Source organism: Anopheles moucheti, chromosome 3 (genome assembly GCF_943734755.1).
Source record: "Anopheles moucheti chromosome 3, idAnoMoucSN_F20_07, whole genome shotgun sequence".
NCBI classification, from domain to species: domain Eukaryota; kingdom Metazoa; phylum Arthropoda; class Insecta; order Diptera; family Culicidae; genus Anopheles; species Anopheles moucheti.
The window spans coordinates 87,726,030-87,746,359 of record NC_069141.1 but is presented as its reverse complement, the minus strand read 5'-3'; the positions used below and the strand labels follow the sequence as shown (position 1 = coordinate 87,746,359).

The following is a 20,330-nucleotide window of genomic DNA, read 5'->3' as shown; positions in this document are numbered from 1 at the left end:
CGATAACCTTTACGGTATTTCGTTTAAAATGTGCAGGTGCATGTTTCATTAAGGACGAAGATTTTTTGGAGCGTTTAATTGCTGCGTTGCTGATTTATTAGATCTTCTTTAACATTATAACACGGTGCGTTGTCCTTCAGTAAGTTTGGTTCATTTTATACTCGTCGTTGTGGAAGATGAACACGTCCTTGAAGTACATGTTCTTGGTGTAGAAGTAGTTGAAGTTGATGACGCGATCGAACGGATAGCCCATCGGGAGGCTGTCGTAGAAGCGCATACCGGATCCAACACCACACGAGAAAGTCTTGTCGTAGAAGTATTCCTGCTCGTAGGGCTTGGCGGTGTACGGCGTGATGATGAAGTAGAACTGCATCGGCATACCGCTGGTCCAGCCCTTCGGCAAGATCAGACGATCAGGGAATCCGCAGTGCGCCTCCGACATGTCAAGGGCAAACTTCTCCTGTCCGTTAAAGCCAAGCATGATCTTCTTGTAGAGATCGGTGTACATGGTACGATCCTTGACGCTCCAGTAGAAGTCGCGCGAGTTACGGACGAAGGTGTTCTTGCCGGTGGCGAAATCGACCATGTACTGGTCAAGCTCGAAGAAGTACTTCTTGTAGTACTGCAGGTCGAAGAAGCGATCGAACTTCGGTCCAAGGAACATGCGGATGATGGCCTTTCCGGTGTACTCCGACATGACGTTCATGGTGTAGCTGAAGGGTTTGTGGTTGAGGCGACGCTGGCGAGCGAAGACGGCGAAGTCGAAGTACTTGTCGGTCGAAGGCATTGGCAGCACGTTGGACACATCCGAATCGAAGTAGTCGAAGTAGGTAGTCAGCTTTTCGAAGGTGACATCCTTGATGGTGACACCGTTGAAGTTGAGCTCGTCGTAAGTGTAGCTAGGCAGGAACCGCTTGAAGTAGTAGTACAGATCCATGAAGCGTTCGTACAGCTGATAGAAAACCGGATCACGCAGACTGGTCTCGAACTGCATTAGTGCGGACGGCCAGACCTTGTAGGCATTGAAGTCGTTTCCAGAGAGCAAGAGACGTGAGAACACCTCAATGTATCCCATGTAGCTGCTATCGACGCCATCCACGTTGGAGTTGAGCAGATCTCCGAAGAAATCGATCGATTCCGGCAGACGCAGGTTGATACGAGATCCATCCTCCATGAAGTAGTATCCATCCTCAATGATCTTGCGGATCTTCGTCTCCCAGCTGTTAATCCAGTCCAGCTTGTAGTAGAACTCGTCGGAGATCATGTAGTTGAAGTCACGGCTCTTGAACGGCACTCCGTTGAAGTAGCTGAGCAGCGAGAAGTATCCGGTCTTGAGCGGGAAACGCCACACCAGCGGCTTGACCGTGCCCATGTAGTTCGACATACGCTCCAGGTTATAGCGGGCGAGCAGCGTCTGGTGCATGTACCAGTACAGCTCTCCACGACGATCCTTCATCAGACCGAACTTGTCTCCGCCCAGGAAGAACGGGTAGTCCATCATGAAGTAGTAGTAGTAGGAGTTCAGACCAATATCCTCGGTGTAGTAGTTCAGGTATTCCTCGGTGTAGAAGTTGTTGTAGTAATCCACCGGATAGGAAGCAGTGTAGTTGGCGTAGACTACGTTGTACTTGCCGTTGCCATAGAATCCGAACTTGGGATCGTACAGTTTCTTGTAGCTGAGAGAGCGGATCACTTCAGTGTTGAAGAAGTAGTACGGGTAGATCTCATAGATGGCTGGTAGGACAATGCCCTGCAGATCAGAGCGGTGCATCACGGTCAGATGCAGGACGTAGATGAACATGCCCTCGTTGATGTTGTCACGAGCCCAGATGACATTCTTGTAGTAGGTGTCAAAATCGACGCTGTTATACAGGAAGGTGAACAGGGCGTAGGTCTGGCGCAGATACTGCTCATTGTAGATGGTGAAGATCTCACCCTTTTCCAGGAAGGCACCAGTCTTGTAAAAGTCGAAGAACTCGGCTACTTGAGCAAAGTCCTAGTAGGGAGATACATTGGAGAAAATGTTAGACATGAGAGATTTCTGTCAACGTCTGCAGCGGATTGCTTTCATTACTTACATTGTACTTAGACTCATCATGTACCCAAGTCTTGGTGTACGGGTGGTATTCGTCATACTTCAGCGGCAGATGAATGTTGCGCAACACCTCGAAGAAGAATTTTTGCTTGAACAGGAAGTCCTTGTCCGCTGTGAGGGGTAAGGGTATGAGAATTTACATGTAGCTAAGAGTAATTTAGGTAGACTTACCATATTTCGCTTCGAATTTGGTGCTTGGAACGTAAGATCCACTGGCAAGAACTGCCAGGGAGATCGCCACCGCCAGGATGATGAGTTTCATCTTGTCCAGCTTCTGCTTGACTACAGTTACGAGACTGACTTTTCGAGTGCCGGAGGCATAGCTTTTATACTCGGCATGAACCTCAATTTAATGATTTTTTTTGCGTCTAAGATTGCATTCTTATCATCGTTTTGCAGCATACCAAACAGCACAGGTGATCAAGTATGAATTTCTTACAAGGTTACTGCTCTTCTTAAAGATTAATGTGTGATCTTTCACTGCATAGCATTATCGCTCTCACTTATTGTTTATTCTTGTGCGGTGCAATCCATAATAAAGTCGTATCGCACTGAGTTCAATGAATGTTGGAGCAAAATAGGGACAAAAAGTTGATAATTTTGTTTCTAGGTGCATTTAGTAAAAAGAATCAGTACATTCTGGATTAAAAAAATGTAACAAAATGTCACCAATTGCAATTAGAATCCTGAAATGAATTTCTGCTATATGCTCTACCAGACACATAACACATTTTCACATCAACTCGTAGGACACATCAACTTTATCGGCACAACAATCTCAAGAGGTCAAGGCCTGTCATTTCTGGCTTTCTTTGACTTCATTTACCCTTAACGGGATAGTCAGTCTTACGTTTTTCGCGCTACGACGACACATTTGCCGAGGTGATAGACAGTTCTACTTATGTGTGACCCTACATTCTGTAGATCTTACACGAACGGGAAACCTAGCCATATGGGATTCGACCAATGATAAGAAATTCGGAGCACATTCATGAATTCATTCCGTCTTAGACCGTGAAAACATGTATTCGGCCCGAGAAATAATCCAGAATGCAATACGCTGCTCTTTATTATCCTGGCAGCGATTCCGAACTACTCCCAATCTGAGTTTGGATTCGCGGTACACGCTCTGGTACCCTCTGGTACAGTCGGTAACTGCTTGGAGTTAATCCGATTCGTCTCCGAAATGTACTTAAGTTGAACTCATCCGACTCCGGAAAATATGTATCTGATTACGGAACCTTATGTGTAGCACCAAGCGACCGCTTACGGTCGAGCGCCCTCATTGTACAAGCCTTTCTGGCGGGCACCTGAACGCCATCACTTCATGTCATTTTGGGCTTACCGCGCCATGTCAATCTTCATGTGAACGACCTAAAAGGACTTTATGGGCTGGGTCGTCCGGTATCACTCTCATGATATGAGCAGGTCATCAAAATCAGCTGACCCAATCCGCTGTGCGAAAGCGAGTTCATTGTACAGTTGGTAGAGCTTGTCTTCTTCCTCTCGAACATTTCTAATAGGGTTACGTCAGCTTTGGAGAAAGTCCATGTCTCATAGGTGTATATGAGTTCTGAAACTATATAAGTTCTATATAATCCCAGTTTCGTTCGTCGCTGTAGGTTGGCCGGTTTGTAGCCTGCACCCTAGCGCGTATCTCAACATTAATGTTGCTGTCGGTGCTGACATAGGGCCCAAGATGGGTGAAGTTTTGGCGACGAAAAGTGCCCTCATCTATCTGTACGTCACCCCTGCTTAAGATACTATGTAGATATTCCAATTCGTTTTTTTTTCAACTATAACCTCAGGAGGCACCACTTATAGCTTTCTTGGGGACATGATTCTTCAGCTAAAGAGAATAACGCCCTACCGTTATTATGGGAGCTTTAGATAGACAAGACTTAACAACAAAGTTATACATTTTTTGTGAGTTTTATCCCAATTTGCTGAGTTGTTGATTTATTAGATCATCTTTAACATTATAACACGGTGCGTTGTCCTTCAGTAAGTCTGGTTCATTTTATACTCGTCGTTGTGGAAGATGAACACGTCCTTGAAGTACATGTTCTTGGTGTAGAAGTAGTTGAAGTTGATGACGCGATCGAACGGATAGCCCATCGGGAGGCTGTCGTAGAAGCGCATACCGGATCCAACACCACACGAGAAAGTCTTGTCGTAGAAGTATTCCTGCTCGTAGGGCTTGGCGGTGTACGGCGTGATGATGAAGTAGAACTGCATCGGCATACCGCTGGTCCAGCCCTTCGGCAAGATCAGACGATCAGGGAATCCGCAGTGCGCCTCCGACATGTCAAGGGCAAACTTCTCCTGTCCGTTAAAGCCAAGCATGATCTTCTTGTAGAGATCGGTGTACATGGTACGATCCTTGACGCTCCAGTAGAAGTCGCGCGAGTTACGGACGAAGGTGTTCTTGCCGGTGGCGAAATCGACCATGTACTGGTCAAGCTCGAAGAAGTACTTCTTGTAGTACTGCAGGTCGAAGAAGCGATCGAACTTCGGTCCAAGGAACATGCGGATGATGGCCTTTCCGGTGTACTCCGACATGACGTTCATGGTGTAGCTGAAGGGTTTGTGGTTGAGGCGACGCTGGCGAGCGAAGACGGCGAAGTCGAAGTACTTGTCGGTCGAAGGCATTGGCAGCACGTTGGACACATCCGAATCGAAGTAGTCGAAGTAGGTAGTCAGCTTTTCGAAGGTGACATCCTTGATGGTGACACCGTTGAAGTTGAGCTCGTCGTAAGTGTAGCTAGGCAGGAACCGCTTGAAGTAATAGTACAGATCCATGAAGCGTTCGTACAGCTGATAGAAAACCGGATCACGCAGACTGGTCTCGAACTGCATTAGTGCGGACGGCCAGACCTTGTAGGCATTGAAGTCGTTTCCAGAGAGCAAGAGACGCGAGAACACCTCAATGTATCCCATGTAGCTGCTATCGACGCCATCCACGTTGGAGTTGAGCAGATCTCCGAAGAAATCGATCGATTCCGGCAGACGCAGGTTAATACGAGATCCATCCTCCATGAAGTAGTATCCATCCTCAATGATCTTGCGGATCTTCGTCTCCCAGCTGTTAATCCAGTCCAGCTTGTAGTAGAACTCGTCGGAGATCATGTAGTTGAAGTCACGGCTCTTGAACGGCACTCCGTTGAAGTAGCTGAGCAGCGAGAAGTATCCGGTCTTGAGCGGGAAACGCCACACCAGCGGCTTGACCGTGCCCATGTAGTTCGACATACGCTCCAGGTTATAGCGGGCGAGCAGCGTCTGGTGCATGTACCAGTACAGCTCTCCACGACGATCCTTCATCAGACCGAACTTGTCTCCGCCCAGGAAGAACGGGTAGTCCATCATGAAGTAGTAGTAGTAGGAGTTCAGACCAATATCCTCGGTGTAGTAGTTCAGGTATTCCTCGGTGTAGAAGTTGTTGTAGTAATCCACCGGATAGGAAGCAGTGTAGTTGGCGTAGACTACGTTGTACTTGCCGTTGCCATAGAATCCGAACTTGGGATCGTACAGTTTCTTGTAGCTGAGAGAGCGGATCACTTCAGTGTTGAAGAAGTAGTACGGGTAGATCTCATAGATGGCTGGTAGGACAATGCCCTGCAGATCAGAGCGGTGCATCACGGTCAGATGCAGGACGTAGATGAACATGCCCTCGTTGATGTTGTCACGAGCCCAGATGACATTCTTGTAGTAGGTGTCAAAATCGACGCTGTTATACAGGAAAGTGAACAGGGCGTAGGTCTGGCGCAGATACTGCTCATTGTAGATGGTGAAGATCTCACCCTTCTCCAGGAAGGCACCAGTCTTGTAAAAGTCGAAGAACTCGGCTACTTGAGCAAAGTCCTAGTAGGGAGATACATTGGAGAAAATGTTAGACATGAGAGATTTCTGTCAACGTCTGCAGCGGATTGCTTTCATTACTTACATTGTACTTAGACTCATCATATACCCAGGTCTTGGTGTACGGGAGATATTCGTCATACTTCAGCGGCAGATGAATGTTGCGCAACACCTCGAAGAAAAACTTTTGCTTGAACAGGAAGTCCTTGTCCGCTGTGAGGGGTAAGGGTATGAGAATTTACATGTAGCTAAGGGTAATTTAGGTAGACTTACCATATTTCGCTTCGAATTTGGTGCTTGGAACGTAAGATCCACTGGCAAGAACTGCCAGGGAGATCGCCACCGCCAGGATGATGAGTTTCATCTTGTCCAGCTTCTGCTTGACTACAGTTACGAGACTGACTTTTCGGGTGCCGGAGACATAGCTTTTATACTTCGATGCATTTCGTTGCTTATCAATCATTTGGTAGACCTTAGAAACAGTAAAAAGTATAAAAATCCGGTTCGAAAATGCATTATCAGTTTTTATTCTCTGTGGTTTGGTTCTTTGACTAGTGATAAACTTATTTTGAATTCAGGTCATCGTACCTGCAGTTGGTTTCCCAGCAGAGATGATAGTACAATCGACTATTATGTGAATTTTAATTGTTCGCCACTTTTTATTCAATAAGCACATATGATGAAGCGATTGAAGTAAGACGATATTAATTTATTTGCTGATGCTCAGTTCGTCGAATTTGCTAGCGGGTGGATGATGTATGATGATGGATACCATATTGAAATCGTTAGTACTGGGCAGATAAGTCTTAGCAGTTCAGTCGAATATCGTTTCTGACATTTGGACAAAAACTGCTCGGAACAATAGACAGACTGTTCAATATGTTCAAATGCAGGAGAAGCTAAAGAGTTTTAATTATTCTTAATTTTATTTGGCATTGTAGTATTGTTCTGTGAGTGCAATACATCAGTCGATAGTCATTGAGAATGAATCTAACTAATTTTGATTTAGGTTCAATTATTTATCAGTTTATTGTGGTTTAAAAAGTATCATCATCTTAATATTTGTCTTATCTATGTATCTAGCAATGTTCCGCGCGTCTTTTTCGGTGGTGGTGGTTCAATTTTCTCCTTCAATACATCTTCGTTGGTTTTACCACCCTTTCGCTCGAGTTGCTTTTCGATGATGCGGGCATTGTTTGCATAACTGTCCGCCACTTCCCGAGCTTCGATTTCGTCTTCTTCCTCATCGATGGTGGATACGGTCACCGAACTAAATTTGCCCATATTCTTCGTGTGCTTTGTGACCATCACCTTCTTCGGTTCCAGCGTGGGGTTGAGGCTTGTGCTTGGCGTTTTAATGATTTCCGAAATTTTAGCTTCACTCTTGCACTTTACCAGTGCCCGGCGTATGACGAACGTCACCTGCGGATCGTTGCTGTGCCGGTAATACAATGGTAAACCGCACTTTTTGCACTTCAGGCGATGCTGCTTCTCGATGCCCGCCTCCCGTTGGATAAAGACGGTTTCGCTCGGATCTGCGTTCACTTTGTTTGCGTGGCGTGCGCTGTCTATCACGCGGGCACCATCCAACTGTCTCAGAGGTAGTTTCTCAAGTGTACAATCTGTAAAAGGAAAGTGAACCAAAACAAAATATTAAAGTAAAAGCCAACACACAAATGCTGAGTGAGTTGATTCGTATGGTACCTAAAATTAAACTCATTTGTCCACACAAGCAGTAGTATATATTCAGCGGTCCAGTTTCATTGTATTCTTCCTTGTCTTTTGAGTCGGAACAAACAATACTACGCGATACTACTTTCGGCATTTTATTGCTGGAACACGGGATTCGCCACAGCTAATTCCACTCCAAAACTTTGTTTTGTTTACGGTCGTATTTCTCCACAGCAACTGTCAAGCTGTCCGCATTCAGCACAGTCCAGGTATGCAGAGTCTACACGTAACCATAGGGAGTCTTAGCTGATTTGGGTAATTATTGAACCTCGACAAAAGTTGTTTTCTTGTTGTTCAAATAAAGTAGATGATATTGTAGGATTAAAATAAAATTAATTGTTCTCAAGTTCGTTCGTTACAGGTTCAAAACATTAACAGCATTTTACGCGATCACGATCGGACTGGAAGGGGTCAACATGTCAAAATTTACGCATCGGGCCAGATTTCAAGGACATTCATTTCCTCCGTGCTGTCAACCGGTGATGGTCACCGGACCGTACCACAGTGTAATGTTTTCGAGTTTTTTCACTCCAAATCTAGTCACATAGATTTTGCCTTACACAGAAAACCTTTAAAAATAATATTTAAAGTAGCATAATTGGCAGTGAAACGAACGCTAGCACAAACGCGTAAGCAACGGCAGTGTGATTCGCGTAGTAATTAGGTCGCTGTAAGTATAAAATCATGGTTTGTTCGTAAACGGGGGTAGCTTGGTGTGTGCCTTGTGTGTGTCTTCCATGGTGTGTTTTCCCAGCCATCCCTCGTTTCACTATTGCAGTCTGTACGGATTTTGTTTCATCTGAGTTGTGTGCAAATTGTGCAAAGTAAATGAATATCGTGCAAAAAATTAGTGCATGCTAATGAGGGGATGTGTTGTAAATCGCGTATATCTGGGCATCTTGCGGTGCAATATAGGCCTCAGCTAAGCAATCCTTGCAGAAGGATATAGGGAGCTTGATGATGATGGTGATGACGGTGGTAATGATGATGCTACCTACTACGGCAGTATAGCGTACCATATTGTCACCAGCAGTTGTGAGTAAAGTATTGTGAGGCTCGTCGAAGCAAGTATCGCACAACGATACGGATGTGTGTATGCATTTGTGCGTGCGTTTTGTGTGTAGTATGTGGTGCCGTTTCATTCTGGCTGTTGTCCCGCGAGGCGCATTAACCAACCCCTCACCGTTTCGACGCACGTGAATTGTGCCCCTGCGCGCATGGTGCGGTTCACGGTGGGCTTTTGCGGAAAAACCAAAAAAGAGAGAAAAAAGGCCAGGAATCACACGGTGAACAAAATAGAAAAATAGTTGATGAAGCCCAGCACTGCCCCAACATCTCTCGCTCTCATGTGCGGTGTGATACCGAATCCGAAAGAAGCATAATACTGTGCACGGTACGGCACAAAAATAGTGTGGTGATAAAAATCAATGGTTGCTACAATTCCAACAATGCTTTTGCTGCACACAAACTTTCAACATCCTTGCCTGCTCGCCGTGGCTGCTGCTTCACGATGACAATGACGGTGATGATGATGACGATGATGATGATGATGATGGGTGATGATGGGTGAGAAGGGTGAGCGAAGCCGCGTGTGTGTGTGTGGGGCGAAGAGGAGTGAGCACGCGCGCAAGCGAGACGGATTGAAAACGTTGATGGGGCACAAACTTCCGCAGTGTCTGAAGAGAACAAATCACTGAAACGTGCCAGATTGTGGGTTGGTGGTGTGAGGAAGGAGAAGGGAGAGTACGGAAGACAACGGAAATGGAGTGATACGCGGCCTGGTGGATATTATTGCACTGATAAGGAAAGCCATCAGTAAGGGCGCATGTGATGCAGGCTGCCGTTGCAGCAGAGCGCGTGTACACACACGCGCGTGTGTATGAGATTGTGTGTTTGTAGGCTAAAGCTGTAAAGGAAACGGTACCGGGAGCGGTGTAATGCATTAGTGCATATCCTGTTCGGAGGAGGCCCCGAAAGTAGGAAAGCGGCAACGCATGTAACCGAGTGGAGTTGGGAGTAAATTTTCATACCCACCCCCTTGTGGTGTGGGAGGGGGGAGGCATTGTGAAACAGAACCATGTGAAAGGATTTGAACGAGGTTGAGAAAGAATTGTGAGATGATTCTGTGGTGTGCAACCTCATAGGTCTTTGTTGAGGATGCAGTTTGCTCAATGGCAATGGTGAAGGTGCATTTCGAAGTTGTATGAACGAAATGTTGTTTTTCCTTCTTCTTCTTCTTCTTCGTCGTGTATTTTGCGTACGCAAAGTGGATCAACCTACTTGATAGTACTATGTTTACTACTACTATCCGATGGAGAAACAACACTGTGTTACGGGTTGAGTGTGTTGGTAACTCGTTTCATCTTACATACGCTTTGAAAAGGAATTGCACGCGATTGATATGTGTGTGTGTTGTGTAGTTGTGTGTGGTGCGAATAGTAGTAGCCTCCTCTCTGTGCCGAATTCAGAATACCCTTCCCCTTCCCAGTGCATTTCGCGGGAGCAGCGAAATTAAAATAATGAGTTTAGTTTAAGCTTAGTTTAAAAACAATTACATTCATTTATTTTATTTAAAATGCTATTAATATTTAAATATAATATAAATTTAAATATTTAAAACTGAAAAAAATAATAACAGTAATGGTTGATGCGTTTTTGACAGATAGAGCACGTTGCCTTGGATCAAAGGAGGCGCCTAGTCTTTTGTAATATTTTGCAAAATTAAATTATTTCTTGTTCCCGTTTAGAATGATAGTAAGCATAATAAGGTATTTTTTGCGTGTGACTTACAGCAGGGTTTATTTTCGTTAATTAAAATTAAAATATGGGTGAAATTCCGTGATAAAAGTGTTGTCTAGGACATAATAATTTCTTGGAAAACAGTTTCAGAGAAGTGAGAATTCGCAGCACGTTAAACTGAAAAGACATCGTTTCGTTCATTGCGCTTCCCCGTTTTTCGTCCACAGGATAGCTTTCCAATGAACAGTTGGCGGCATGGTTAAGATGGCTTCAACGGAGGAACAGGATAGGAAAATAGTGCTCGAATTCTGCCACCTGCTGGAGAAGTCGAAACAGCTATTCAACGGACTTCGCGATCTGCCACAGTATGGGCACCGGCAGTGGCAGGCGTACTTCGGACGAACGTTCGACGTTTACACCAAGCTGTGGAAGTTTCAGCAGCAACATAGACTAGTACTAGATTCTAAGTATGGTTTAAAGCGATGGCAAATCGGAGAAATAGCTAGCAAAATTGGACAACTCTATTATCATTATTAGTAAGCAACCGTACCCAGCCCCGGCAATCAACTACAGCCTGCGCGCACACCCACACTCGGATGATACTAATTGTAGCCTTTTCTTCCCTGTTTTCCCCTGCTTTGCAGCCTTAGAACGAGTGAAACAAATTATCTCAATGAAGCATACTCTTTTTATGCTGCGATCAGAGGGCGCGCTTACTACTCTAGAGCAATCAAGGAGGACCGACCGGATCTCATGGTTAAGAAACTACGTTACTACGCTAGATTTATTGTTGTTTGTTTACTGTTGAAGAAGATGAAGCTAGTGAGAGAGTTAGTTATTGAATTGGAGCGACAAATACAGGAATACACCACTACGTAAGTGTTCTGCTGCGATCAACTCCCTCCGATGAAATAAAACTGCTTCATACTGGTTCTTTTTCTGTTTTAGGTACGAGCCAGAAGATCAGCTAGAGTGGTCACTAGTGCTGGAGGAAATAAAAGGATTCATCAAGGCGGAATCGGCCGTCGCCGTGCTGCATGCCGATACGAACCCGATCGTACTATCGCACAGGTTAGTTGCTAGCCGTTAAGAGCGTAGTGTAGCTTAGTGTTAGGCCCGTGCTTTCCGATTATTACCTTCTTCTTCTTATGTAGCTACTTTACTCTATTCCTCTTTTATTTATGTGCCATTAGTTTTGCAATGTATGTGAATCTCTTGTTACGTTAGTTGGTCGCTTTTCGTTTCATTTTTTTGCAGAGGAGTTTTTTTTCGTATAGGAAATTATTTAACTAAAACCATTTAAAAGTGCTGTACGCTTTCGTGCATATTAGTAAAAATAGTAGGAAGTATAGATGAAAGGATATAGAATTTCGAGTATATGAGTTGTTTATTATTTGTTTAAACAGTGTTAACAATTCACGCACTTTCTTCAATTGAATGAAAAGCTTAACTGAAATGAAATATAGATAGTAAGATAGCAGAATATTTATAATATGTTATAATATATTGCATTTATCGTCTAATCAGGGTTTTTTTTCATAATCTTTTAATAAGGAAAACCGTTTCATTTAATTGTTAGTCATTTTATCGCCTTGCTTTGCTAAATGTAGCTTTCCGTTTCTCGATCTATCTCCCATTACTATACCCACCATTTAACGTAACTACTAGTACAACGCTTACTACATGTGAAAAGAAAGGACACATTGAAACTTACATAAAATACCGCTCAATCTATACTACAAACACACATTGTTACAAAAAAGAAAAAAATCAACTAAATAACTAACATACTTCACTTTTAGCAAACTTATCAATCGAATTTGTACCTCTTGCTAAACCAACCCACAAACCCTCGGTATAAAAGTTGATTATAAAAAGTTCAGCAGTGCCCCTGTTTAGTCTAAACTCTCACTGTTAGCGTACTGATCCTTATTATAAAGGTGTTGTGTTTGATTCATTCTTTCCCTGGTTCACGTTGAAGGTTTACCGTATGTACAGTAACTGTATCGTAATCCGCGTTCTGTTTTAATTGCGTTTGCAAATCGTCTGCTGGTGTTCTTACTTCCTTACGTGTTTCGGCTTCCTTGGTTGATTGGCTATGTATCTCTATCGTTCCTTTTGATTGGCTATTGAATTCTTTACCAATTCTCTGTACTGGTTGCACATTTTTGAACAAAAAACAAAAAAAAAACAAACCACCTGAAACGCTACTTTTTTATTATCTTTACCGAATTGTATTTTGTTTTAATTTCTCGATTGGTTTTTTTGTTTGTCGTAATTGTATTTGAAATGTTTTTAGTTTGGTTTTGTACTGCTGCTAATAAACAAACAAACAAAAACCTTCTAGCATATAAGATAACTAATCTTAAGGCAGTAAGAGCAAACAGTTCGATCGGTGTAACTACAATCCAATTCGGACCCTTTTCGGCAATTCAAATTTGGCAAAACGTTCCATTCATCACGGCAGAATTTAAAAGCAGTCGTCAAAATTCCCTAAATTGCGCAAAATTATATTTATACCACGCTTTGCTCTTACTTCAATCTAGTTGAGTAAGGTATAAACTGACCCGGATGATTTATATTGCATATTTGATAAGACGATGATGCCCCTTGATAAGTGACACTGATAAAAAAAAAGCAAATCTTACGAATATTGGCCCGTTCACTTTCATTTTGGATCATCCTTGCGCACGACGTTTTCATTCGACGAAGCTTCATTTCCATTCACGACTTTCACCATATTTCCTGATCATTGATCGCTTTTGTCATATCGTGTACTACACCGCGTGGTTCGCTTTATGGTTGACGATCATCAACAACGCTAGTTGACAGTTTAACAGCAACCATCGCAATAATGTGGCTTTTGGGACCGGTGTGCAAGAGAGGTTCGAAATTAGGTCACAACCGGGACACGGGTCGTTATGTATTCATGTACGTGTTGTCGAATAGAGCAGAAACCATACAGTAATGAAACAGTGACACCAACCCAGTATGCAGTAAGTCGATCATTTTCTTGTCCATTTTTGGTTGTAGTGTGTTTCGATGCAATCTAGCGAATGATAAACAACGTACAAATAATCTTTGTTTTTACCTCTTTAAAGTCATTCAAAAAGCCATTCATTCACATTATACATGATCCCGGTGAGAATCGATCGCGAAAGGCAACAATCATTGAGCTATCTCATCGGCTTACTTCCCATCGATCAGTTCCATTACATTCATAAAATAAACTTCATCAGACAGAAAAAACCACACACCCATAAACTCACTCACGTCGTACAGGGCACACATACATCAATACATGCGCACCTAGTGGTCATTGTCAAAATACACGGTCACCTGCACTCAGAAACACACTTCCAACACGCCAACACATATTAACACACATCCAACAACAACTGCAACTAAAACTAACAACTACACGAGTAAGGGTGACCAAATGTAGTCGAAAGCACGGGCCATTCGTCGTTCCCCGTACGGAATAAGGTAACTTCACCCGTGTTGAATCGAAGTGGTTCTGGTTCCAGGTTAAGCCCGCTCACCACCCCACCCTGTGAACGGACACCGCACATGACGCTCAGCCTGCAGGAAATTTTGATCGTTGGTTCCGCTTGCGAGCAGGCCAAATTTTCGGAGCTAACGATGGACATGTTTCGGTAAGAAGTAGTGCTCAAAAGTGTGTGGATTTAAATCTTGAGCCGACTCTGAAAAGATTCATAAATCCTTGAATATTGATAAATCCTCAAAGATGAATGCATTCTCAGATATTCGTAGCCAGGGGTTGTAAATCTCTATGCCATGATTGTTTAAAGAATCATGTGTGTCACTTCAGAAGCAACATAACATGCGTTATAATTCCTTGAAGTTTCATTAAATGTTTTTGAGGATTCATGAATCTTCGGAATAGAGATTCAGAATCATCTAAGAATCTGAATCAGATCGATCTAGTAGGAACTGTAGCTGTAGCTCGCGTAGTTTTTTAATGTATTCAATGTTTTGTGAATGTTTTGTCCACCACCAGGATGTTACAAACGTTGGAACGTGAACCAACCGATGCGATGCATCCCATGATCGGTCATCCGATGGCACACGGAGGTCCACACGATGCCAGTCCAGCCGCGAGTCGTATGCCACCGTACGGTGTACCGGGTTCCAAAGGTATGCTTCGGCTTCAGCACCGTTGTACCAAATTGTTTCCTCCTATCATACGAACATGCTTTCCTCTCCCGATTATAGGCTACGTGGAAAATGGAGATCGCCGAGCGATGCGTGATAATCCACACAAGTATTTGCTGTACAAACCATCACTCAGCCAGCTGATGGTGTTTCTATCCAGCGGCTTCAAGGAGCTGCCACCGGGTGGTGCACTGCTGCTGTACATGTCCGCCGACGGGTGTTTCTCGACTACGAAGCATCCGCAAGATTGTAAGTAATGAGGTACCAGCAGGTTGGATTGTAGCTGATTCGTCTGGTTTTTGCGTTTTCTTCGCGTACAGATGGTTACGAGCTGGGAGGATTGGCCACGAGTGTAAAACGCGACGCAGTAGACAGTGGACTATCGGTGCGTGGGAAATCGAGCGCCGGCTACAAGGAACCGCACTGTCTCTATCCGGGCGATCTATATCCTTACACGCGGCGGCCTCTCTTCATCATAATCGATTCGGATAATTCATTCGTGTTCCAGCACATACCGAGGTATGGGAGATGGAAGAAGACGTTCACACTGAAGCAGAAACACTAATGCAAAGTAGTATTGGTGTTGAGTATATATGAGTCAGGTTGATGAATCGGAATGATTCCTAGAACTGCATGCATGACTATATATTCAGTCAGAAGATTCCCTAATCCGAATCTTCAAAGAGTCGTCTTCAAATTTGTTCAAAATCTGTAAGGAATCGCAAATCTGTGATATCTTGCATCTTTGTGGATTTCTTTAATCTTGGAGAACTGTCCAAATCTATGAGAATTCATGGTTATTTTAAGAATCGACTCGTGACTGGGATGAATCTTCACTGAATATTTATATGCATGACTCTTCTCAAAAGATTCATTAGACACAACACAGTCACAAAGTTTGGTTTTCCCTCCGTAGGTACTTCGGTCAACCGTTAGTTATACTCATGTCACCACAGGATATTCCTGCCAACTACCAAGGTAAGTGTAAGTGCTTCACGATCCCCAAAACAGCACATTGGTTGACGATTATTGCGTCGTTCGGGTTTTAGCAGATCTGCAGCATCACGGTTCGCTGTTTACGTTATTCCTGCATTCTCCAATGACGGCCATGTGCTACATCTGCAATGTCGGTGACGTGCCGATACATCACTGGGAACGATGTCAAAGTTATGTGGACCGGTTCGTCACCGAGGCATCCCGTCTGGTGACGCGTTGCCGGATGGACGAAATTGAACAGGGTATCGGGTACATAGGTAATGTACCCCTCGTGCATATTCGTACTTCTCAATTACTAATTCCCACCGCTGCTTCGCTGCTTCACAGATTCATCGTACGTGCAGTTCTTCGGTGATGATTTCCTGCGAACGCTCATTCTACGGTTCGTGTTTTGTGATGTGGCGTTACGACTGCATCGTGGCTTCCGGGGGCGGCATCAACGACCCCGCTGCGAACCACCCCTTCCCGGGCCGGAACTGTTGGAACATCCGTCACTGGCGCACATCGTGCTGCAGCTAGCGACCGCGCTCGACGTGAGGGGCCACTTTGTGGAGGGTCCGGAAGGCGATTGATGCACGTGTGGTACGAGCTACTCCGCACGGTTCCCATCCGGTAGCGACGATCCGACCGTGCTGAGTGCAGGCTTCCGCGTATTTTCGGGTGCGATTGTCGCCATGCTAACGCTACAAATGGCGATGCTGCGAAGCGCAATGGTCGTCCATGATCGTTTAACGGTGGTGCGTCCAACCATGCCGTACGTTGTTCTCTGTTGAGCATCAGCACGAAGGAACAAGTACGTCGCTTCCAAAGATAAAAACTATTGTCCTCTATTGTGTGTGTGCGTGTGGGGTGTTCCACAAGCGTTCGGATCGAAGCACCACACGTTCGGATCGGCCAACGACCGATAAGTATTAAGTAGCGTGCGAATACGTGCTCGAATGGCTAGTTTTAAAAAGCTTGTTGCTTTCCAACGTCTTCTAGCGTGCTCGGAACATTTCTCCCTTCATTTTTTTTTTGGTTCGCACCACTCTACACGCATGCAACCAATGTTCGGTTCGTAGGTCAAAACACATATATTTGTAGCTTTTTACGCGACTTGTTACTATTTATACGACATCGGCTATAGAATGTGCTTCTGGCTTTCGTACGCCAACCAACCAACCAGACTCGACCAGAGAAGCAAAGGAATGGACTCTAGAGGGTTTTTTTTTGTGTGGGCGCGGGAAAACTGGCAGCGTTAGGCGGGATAACGGTGATCGCGCGTTTTGTATGGCCATATTTATATAGTGCGCCTTCCCCCTTCGGGGCAGAGAGTAACCTGGCGATGCACTGAACTATGAGTTGTGAGGTGTGGTACTCAAAGGCATGATATGGTGCAGGTGGATTTCCCACAATCTCTCGAGCGAGCAAAGCAGTGAGCAAAACGGGAAAATACAAATGAAAAAAACACTAGCATGGCAAAGCCATTTGGAGTTTGAAAAACACACACATAAAACATGGAGCAAACAGAAAACAGAAACACTTTATCCGGTAAGACCAGTCCTAGTCGCGACAAATCCATTGTTTTCTGTTCGTTCGTTTGTTCGTAGATCGAAAGTGTGGTAAGGAACTGGAAGTGGACATAAGATCTACGATCTTCTCCTTCTCCCCTCCCCCCAACAGGGTCCATGGCGTATCATGGTACCGGGCGCACACAAAAAACCGTTCGTGAGAAAGTATAGATATATCAAAGTTTATCTATTTATATATAAACATATTTATATTTATATATAAATGCAAAAATATACCTACATTAACACACATCCGCTTGCGCAATGAGAAACTAAATTACTTATAGATGGGGCAGATAAAAGCGGGAGGAAAAAGAAAATGCAGCAAAAACTCGCGATACTTATTGAAAGGACAGAAGGCGAAGAGGAATGACGGAGAACATATGCTTACAAACGTATATATTATAGGAAAATTTAAACATGACAGAAAATGGACGGAAAGACAAAAGCAAACACCTGTACAATACTCCGCCGGCTTGTTTGATTTGTAAAGGTTTTGATGTTGTCATTATTTTCTTCCCCCACATGTGTTAGTACTTTCCCAATGGGGCATTTGAAGGTTTTTATGTTATACAGCGTTTAATACCGGACTAGTCAACAAAACGTTCTAGTAAACTTGCTTTAGGTGTACACCTTGTACGTTTCGAATGAGTTCATAATTATCGCAGTCATTTAATTTAAAAATTCTCACTAGAACACATTCACACACTTCTTACTGTGATGCCAACTGATAAAGCGTACTGTGAAGACAGTGGTAACATTTCGGTTCAATCTTACATGCGTACCCTACTGCAAAAGCTAAAACAGGAGAAAGAGAGAGAGAGAGAGAGAGAGAGAGAGAGAGAGAGAGAGAGAGAGAGAGAGAAAGGGTGGGAATAACCACGAAATACAAGGACTTTTGGAAACACTGACACGCAAAAGCAAAATAAAACATTTACTTAAGAAGATACCCAGCCGATATTTGGACAATATATAAACGTGTGATCACTGCCGCTATTTCGCTTCATTAGTAGGAAACAAAAGAGAGAGAGAGAGAGAGAGAGAGAGAGAGAGAGAGAAAACAACAAAATATAAACAACTTACATAAACAAAAAACAAAACAAAACAACAAATGAATCAACCCGCTAATATTGGGTACACAGGATACGCCGAGAAGATAACAAAACTCGAACAAGAGCGCAAACACACAGGAAGGAAAGGAAGGAAAAGGAATACAGAATACAGAAACATATACTTTTGAGGAGAACAAAACGCATTCGCATATACATAACATTCTCACAATGGCGCTCGAGTAACCGATTTATGGATCTCCTGTGTATCGTGAAGGAGGATCGGCGGATGTATGCCTTCGTTATCCTTCTTCTGCGATGGTAGGAGTGCAACACACACAAACACATACATACACCGGAACCGGAAAAAAACATTGGTTTAGTTTCCAAACATTTTTCTTTTACTGTAGACAACAACTTGTAAGGTTATTTAGGTATATACACCTATACATCTATATATATATATATATACACACACATATATATATACATATGTAAAGCGCCGCGTAGTAGTTTGGAGTCGAATCCCACGGTTATCATCATCGGCTTTGGGATGAAGGTTTGAATCGAGTGAAGAGGAAGGAGAGGACAGTTGGTAAAGCAAACAGAAGGAAGATGTAAAGGTGTGTCGTCTAGCATAAATGGTGTGTAGGTAGGGAAATATAATTTAGGCATAAAATGAACAAAACCAATCGTTACGAGAGACGTACGAGGCAAACAGGATGAACAAGGCAAAGAGAATGTGTTCAGATATTGCAACAACAAAAAAAACGGCGCGGGAAAAGAAAGGGGGCGAAGAAACAGCACAATTGGAACAATTTTGTTCGGCAAATCGAAACGATTATTTGCTAACAACAAAAATACTTTTGTTCACCATTGCTGGGCCAGAGCTTGAATACTGAACCTGAAACAGTATAGAAAACATAAAACAAACAAACCAAACATGTATAACACAACATTCCTATATTTTGCAAAACCCACTCCCCCTTCTAGTCAAATAGTGACTTTAAACGTATAGAGCGATGCGAGATTTGGTTTTAGCCGGGCGTACGGTCTCTGCCCCGGACAGTTGGGAATCCTCATGGCTATAGAATTATGAGGGCGTGCTAGTGCGAGATTTAGACCGTATTTGTCCGGAGTTGGGTATGTGGGTATACACAAGCTAGGTAATGTAGGTATGCAGTAGATAGACAGACAGCCGATAGAGCAATCCTTGTCCCCGTAGCAACACATAGTGGCACAACATTAAAACTCGTTCGGTGTATGTGTTCTCTACCGGTTCGTTGTTCCCATTTTGTTTTTTTTTTTGAGTTATCCTCCGTACCGTCGTTGATGATTTCTTTTTGTTGATTCCTTTTTCCGCCACCATCTCACTTTCTATCGCTTGCAGTCGGAATGTGACGACGACCCCCAATTTTGATGTTGGATAGAATCGATCGATAGGTGAACGTTAGCTAATGGACAGGGCAGATATTCGCTTTGAATAGATCGCATACAAAACATTTAGGGCGAGTTTGAATTTATTTGTACCGGAATACTCACGTCGCGTTTAGCCCGACCTTACAGGTAGCCTCAGACCAAAGAAATCTTTTCCTCCCTTCCCTTGTTGATTGTTTTATACATGCACGTGCGAAAGTCAGTTCCGATAGCTCGATTGGAAATGGGAGTGAAGGAATGTTCCACTGCGATCGTGAAGTGCACGGGAAGGCAACAGAATGCAGGCAAAAAAGGCCGATCGATTGCTAGGCCAAACAATCAAGCCGAAGTAAAAAAGAAACTATATACTGTAGATGAAACTTAATACAAAAAAAACGACGGTAACAACCCAGCTCACATCATCAAACAAAACAAAAAAATGCCATCAAAAATAGATAAATAACAATAAGAAATAAAAAAAAACGCTTCTAGGTTACTATATGCGCGGAATGTTGAATGTAAACACACCAGAGCCACAGAGATATATCATAATAAAATCATACTCAAACTCATACTCCTCATTTCTGCTCCGCCAAACAAAAAAAAAGGACACATTAGCTACAGACACAGATATATATAAATATAGATAATGGAAATACACAAAACATCCTAGCGCAAGACCATCCATCCTAGTTCATCGTCCCTTTCCCGCAACAAGAA

The 20,330-nt window shown here is 43.6% G+C and overlaps 4 protein-coding genes across 5 annotated transcripts; 1 reads left to right on the top strand and 3 right to left on the bottom strand.

Annotated features, from left to right (window-relative positions):
• Positions 1-76: 76 nt before the first annotated feature.
• Positions 77-2,357, bottom strand: LOC128303136 (hexamerin-1.1-like). The gene is made up of 3 exons (XM_053039993.1): positions 2,267-2,357; positions 2,079-2,206; positions 77-1,996 (listed from the first exon to the last, which is right to left on the bottom strand). The coding sequence occupies exons 1-3, from the start codon at positions 2,355-2,357 to the stop codon at positions 137-139; spliced, it is 2,079 nt and encodes a 692-aa protein (XP_052895953.1). The 3' UTR covers positions 77-136.
• Positions 2,358-4,047: 1,690 nt separating this feature from the next.
• LOC128301507 (hexamerin-1.1) lies at positions 4,048-6,319 on the bottom strand. Its single transcript, XM_053038034.1, has 3 exons — positions 6,227-6,319; positions 6,039-6,166; positions 4,048-5,956 (listed from the first exon to the last, which is right to left on the bottom strand). Exons 1-3 carry the CDS (start codon positions 6,315-6,317, stop codon positions 4,097-4,099), a joined length of 2,079 nt encoding a protein of 692 aa, XP_052893994.1. The 5' UTR covers positions 6,318-6,319; the 3' UTR covers positions 4,048-4,096.
• Positions 6,320-6,982: 663 nt separating this feature from the next.
• Positions 6,983-7,813, bottom strand: LOC128304266 (STING ER exit protein). The gene is made up of 2 exons (XM_053041427.1): positions 7,658-7,813; positions 6,983-7,575 (listed from the first exon to the last, which is right to left on the bottom strand). Exons 1-2 carry the CDS (start codon positions 7,776-7,778, stop codon positions 7,025-7,027), a joined length of 672 nt encoding a protein of 223 aa, XP_052897387.1. The 5' UTR covers positions 7,779-7,813; the 3' UTR covers positions 6,983-7,024.
• Positions 7,814-10,678: 2,865 nt separating this feature from the next.
• LOC128303721 (protein SCAI) lies at positions 10,679-16,515 on the top strand. 2 transcript variants are annotated; one of them, XM_053040773.1, is made up of 10 exons: positions 10,679-10,959; positions 11,068-11,298; positions 11,372-11,494; positions 13,951-14,079; positions 14,445-14,581; positions 14,660-14,848; positions 14,920-15,118; positions 15,516-15,577; positions 15,649-15,852; positions 15,923-16,515. In XM_053040773.1, the coding sequence occupies exons 1-10, from the start codon at positions 10,679-10,681 to the stop codon at positions 16,165-16,167; spliced, it is 1,800 nt and encodes a 599-aa protein (XP_052896733.1). In that variant the 3' UTR covers positions 16,168-16,515. The 2 variants fall into 2 exon arrangements, with proteins under 2 accessions (XP_052896733.1, XP_052896732.1); XM_053040772.1 differs by having other exon boundaries at positions 13,936-14,079.
• Positions 16,516-20,330: the final 3,815 nt, after the last annotated feature.

Bases quoted from the DNA above. Each gene is read 5' to 3' on its own strand.
- LOC128304266 (XM_053041427.1), bottom strand. From the start codon at position 7,778: ATGCCGAAAGTAGTATCGCGTAGTATTGTTTGTTCCGACTCAAAAGAC. The intron at 7,576-7,657 runs GTACCATACGAA...TTCCTTTTACAG, and splicing joins ACAAATGAGTTTAATTTTAG to ATTGTACACTTGAGAAACTA.
- LOC128301507 (XM_053038034.1), bottom strand. From the start codon at position 6,317: ATGAAACTCATCATCCTGGCGGTGGCGATCTCCCTGGCAGTTCTTGCC. The intron at 6,167-6,226 runs GTAAGTCTACCT...TACCCCTCACAG, and splicing joins CAAATTCGAAGCGAAATATG to CGGACAAGGACTTCCTGTTC. The intron at 5,957-6,038 runs GTAAGTAATGAA...TCTCCCTACTAG, and splicing joins ATGATGAGTCTAAGTACAAT to GACTTTGCTCAAGTAGCCGA.
- LOC128303136 (XM_053039993.1), bottom strand. From the start codon at position 2,357: ATGAAACTCATCATCCTGGCGGTGGCGATCTCCCTGGCAGTTCTTGCC. The intron at 2,207-2,266 runs GTAAGTCTACCT...TACCCCTCACAG, and splicing joins CAAATTCGAAGCGAAATATG to CGGACAAGGACTTCCTGTTC. The intron at 1,997-2,078 runs GTAAGTAATGAA...TCTCCCTACTAG, and splicing joins ATGATGAGTCTAAGTACAAT to GACTTTGCTCAAGTAGCCGA.
- LOC128303721 (XM_053040772.1), top strand. From the start codon at position 10,679: ATGGTTAAGATGGCTTCAACGGAGGAACAGGATAGGAAAATAGTGCTC. The intron at 10,960-11,067 runs GTAAGCAACCGT...CCTGCTTTGCAG, and splicing joins CAACTCTATTATCATTATTA to CCTTAGAACGAGTGAAACAA. The intron at 15,578-15,648 runs GTAAGTGTAAGT...TTCGGGTTTTAG, and splicing joins TATTCCTGCCAACTACCAAG to CAGATCTGCAGCATCACGGT.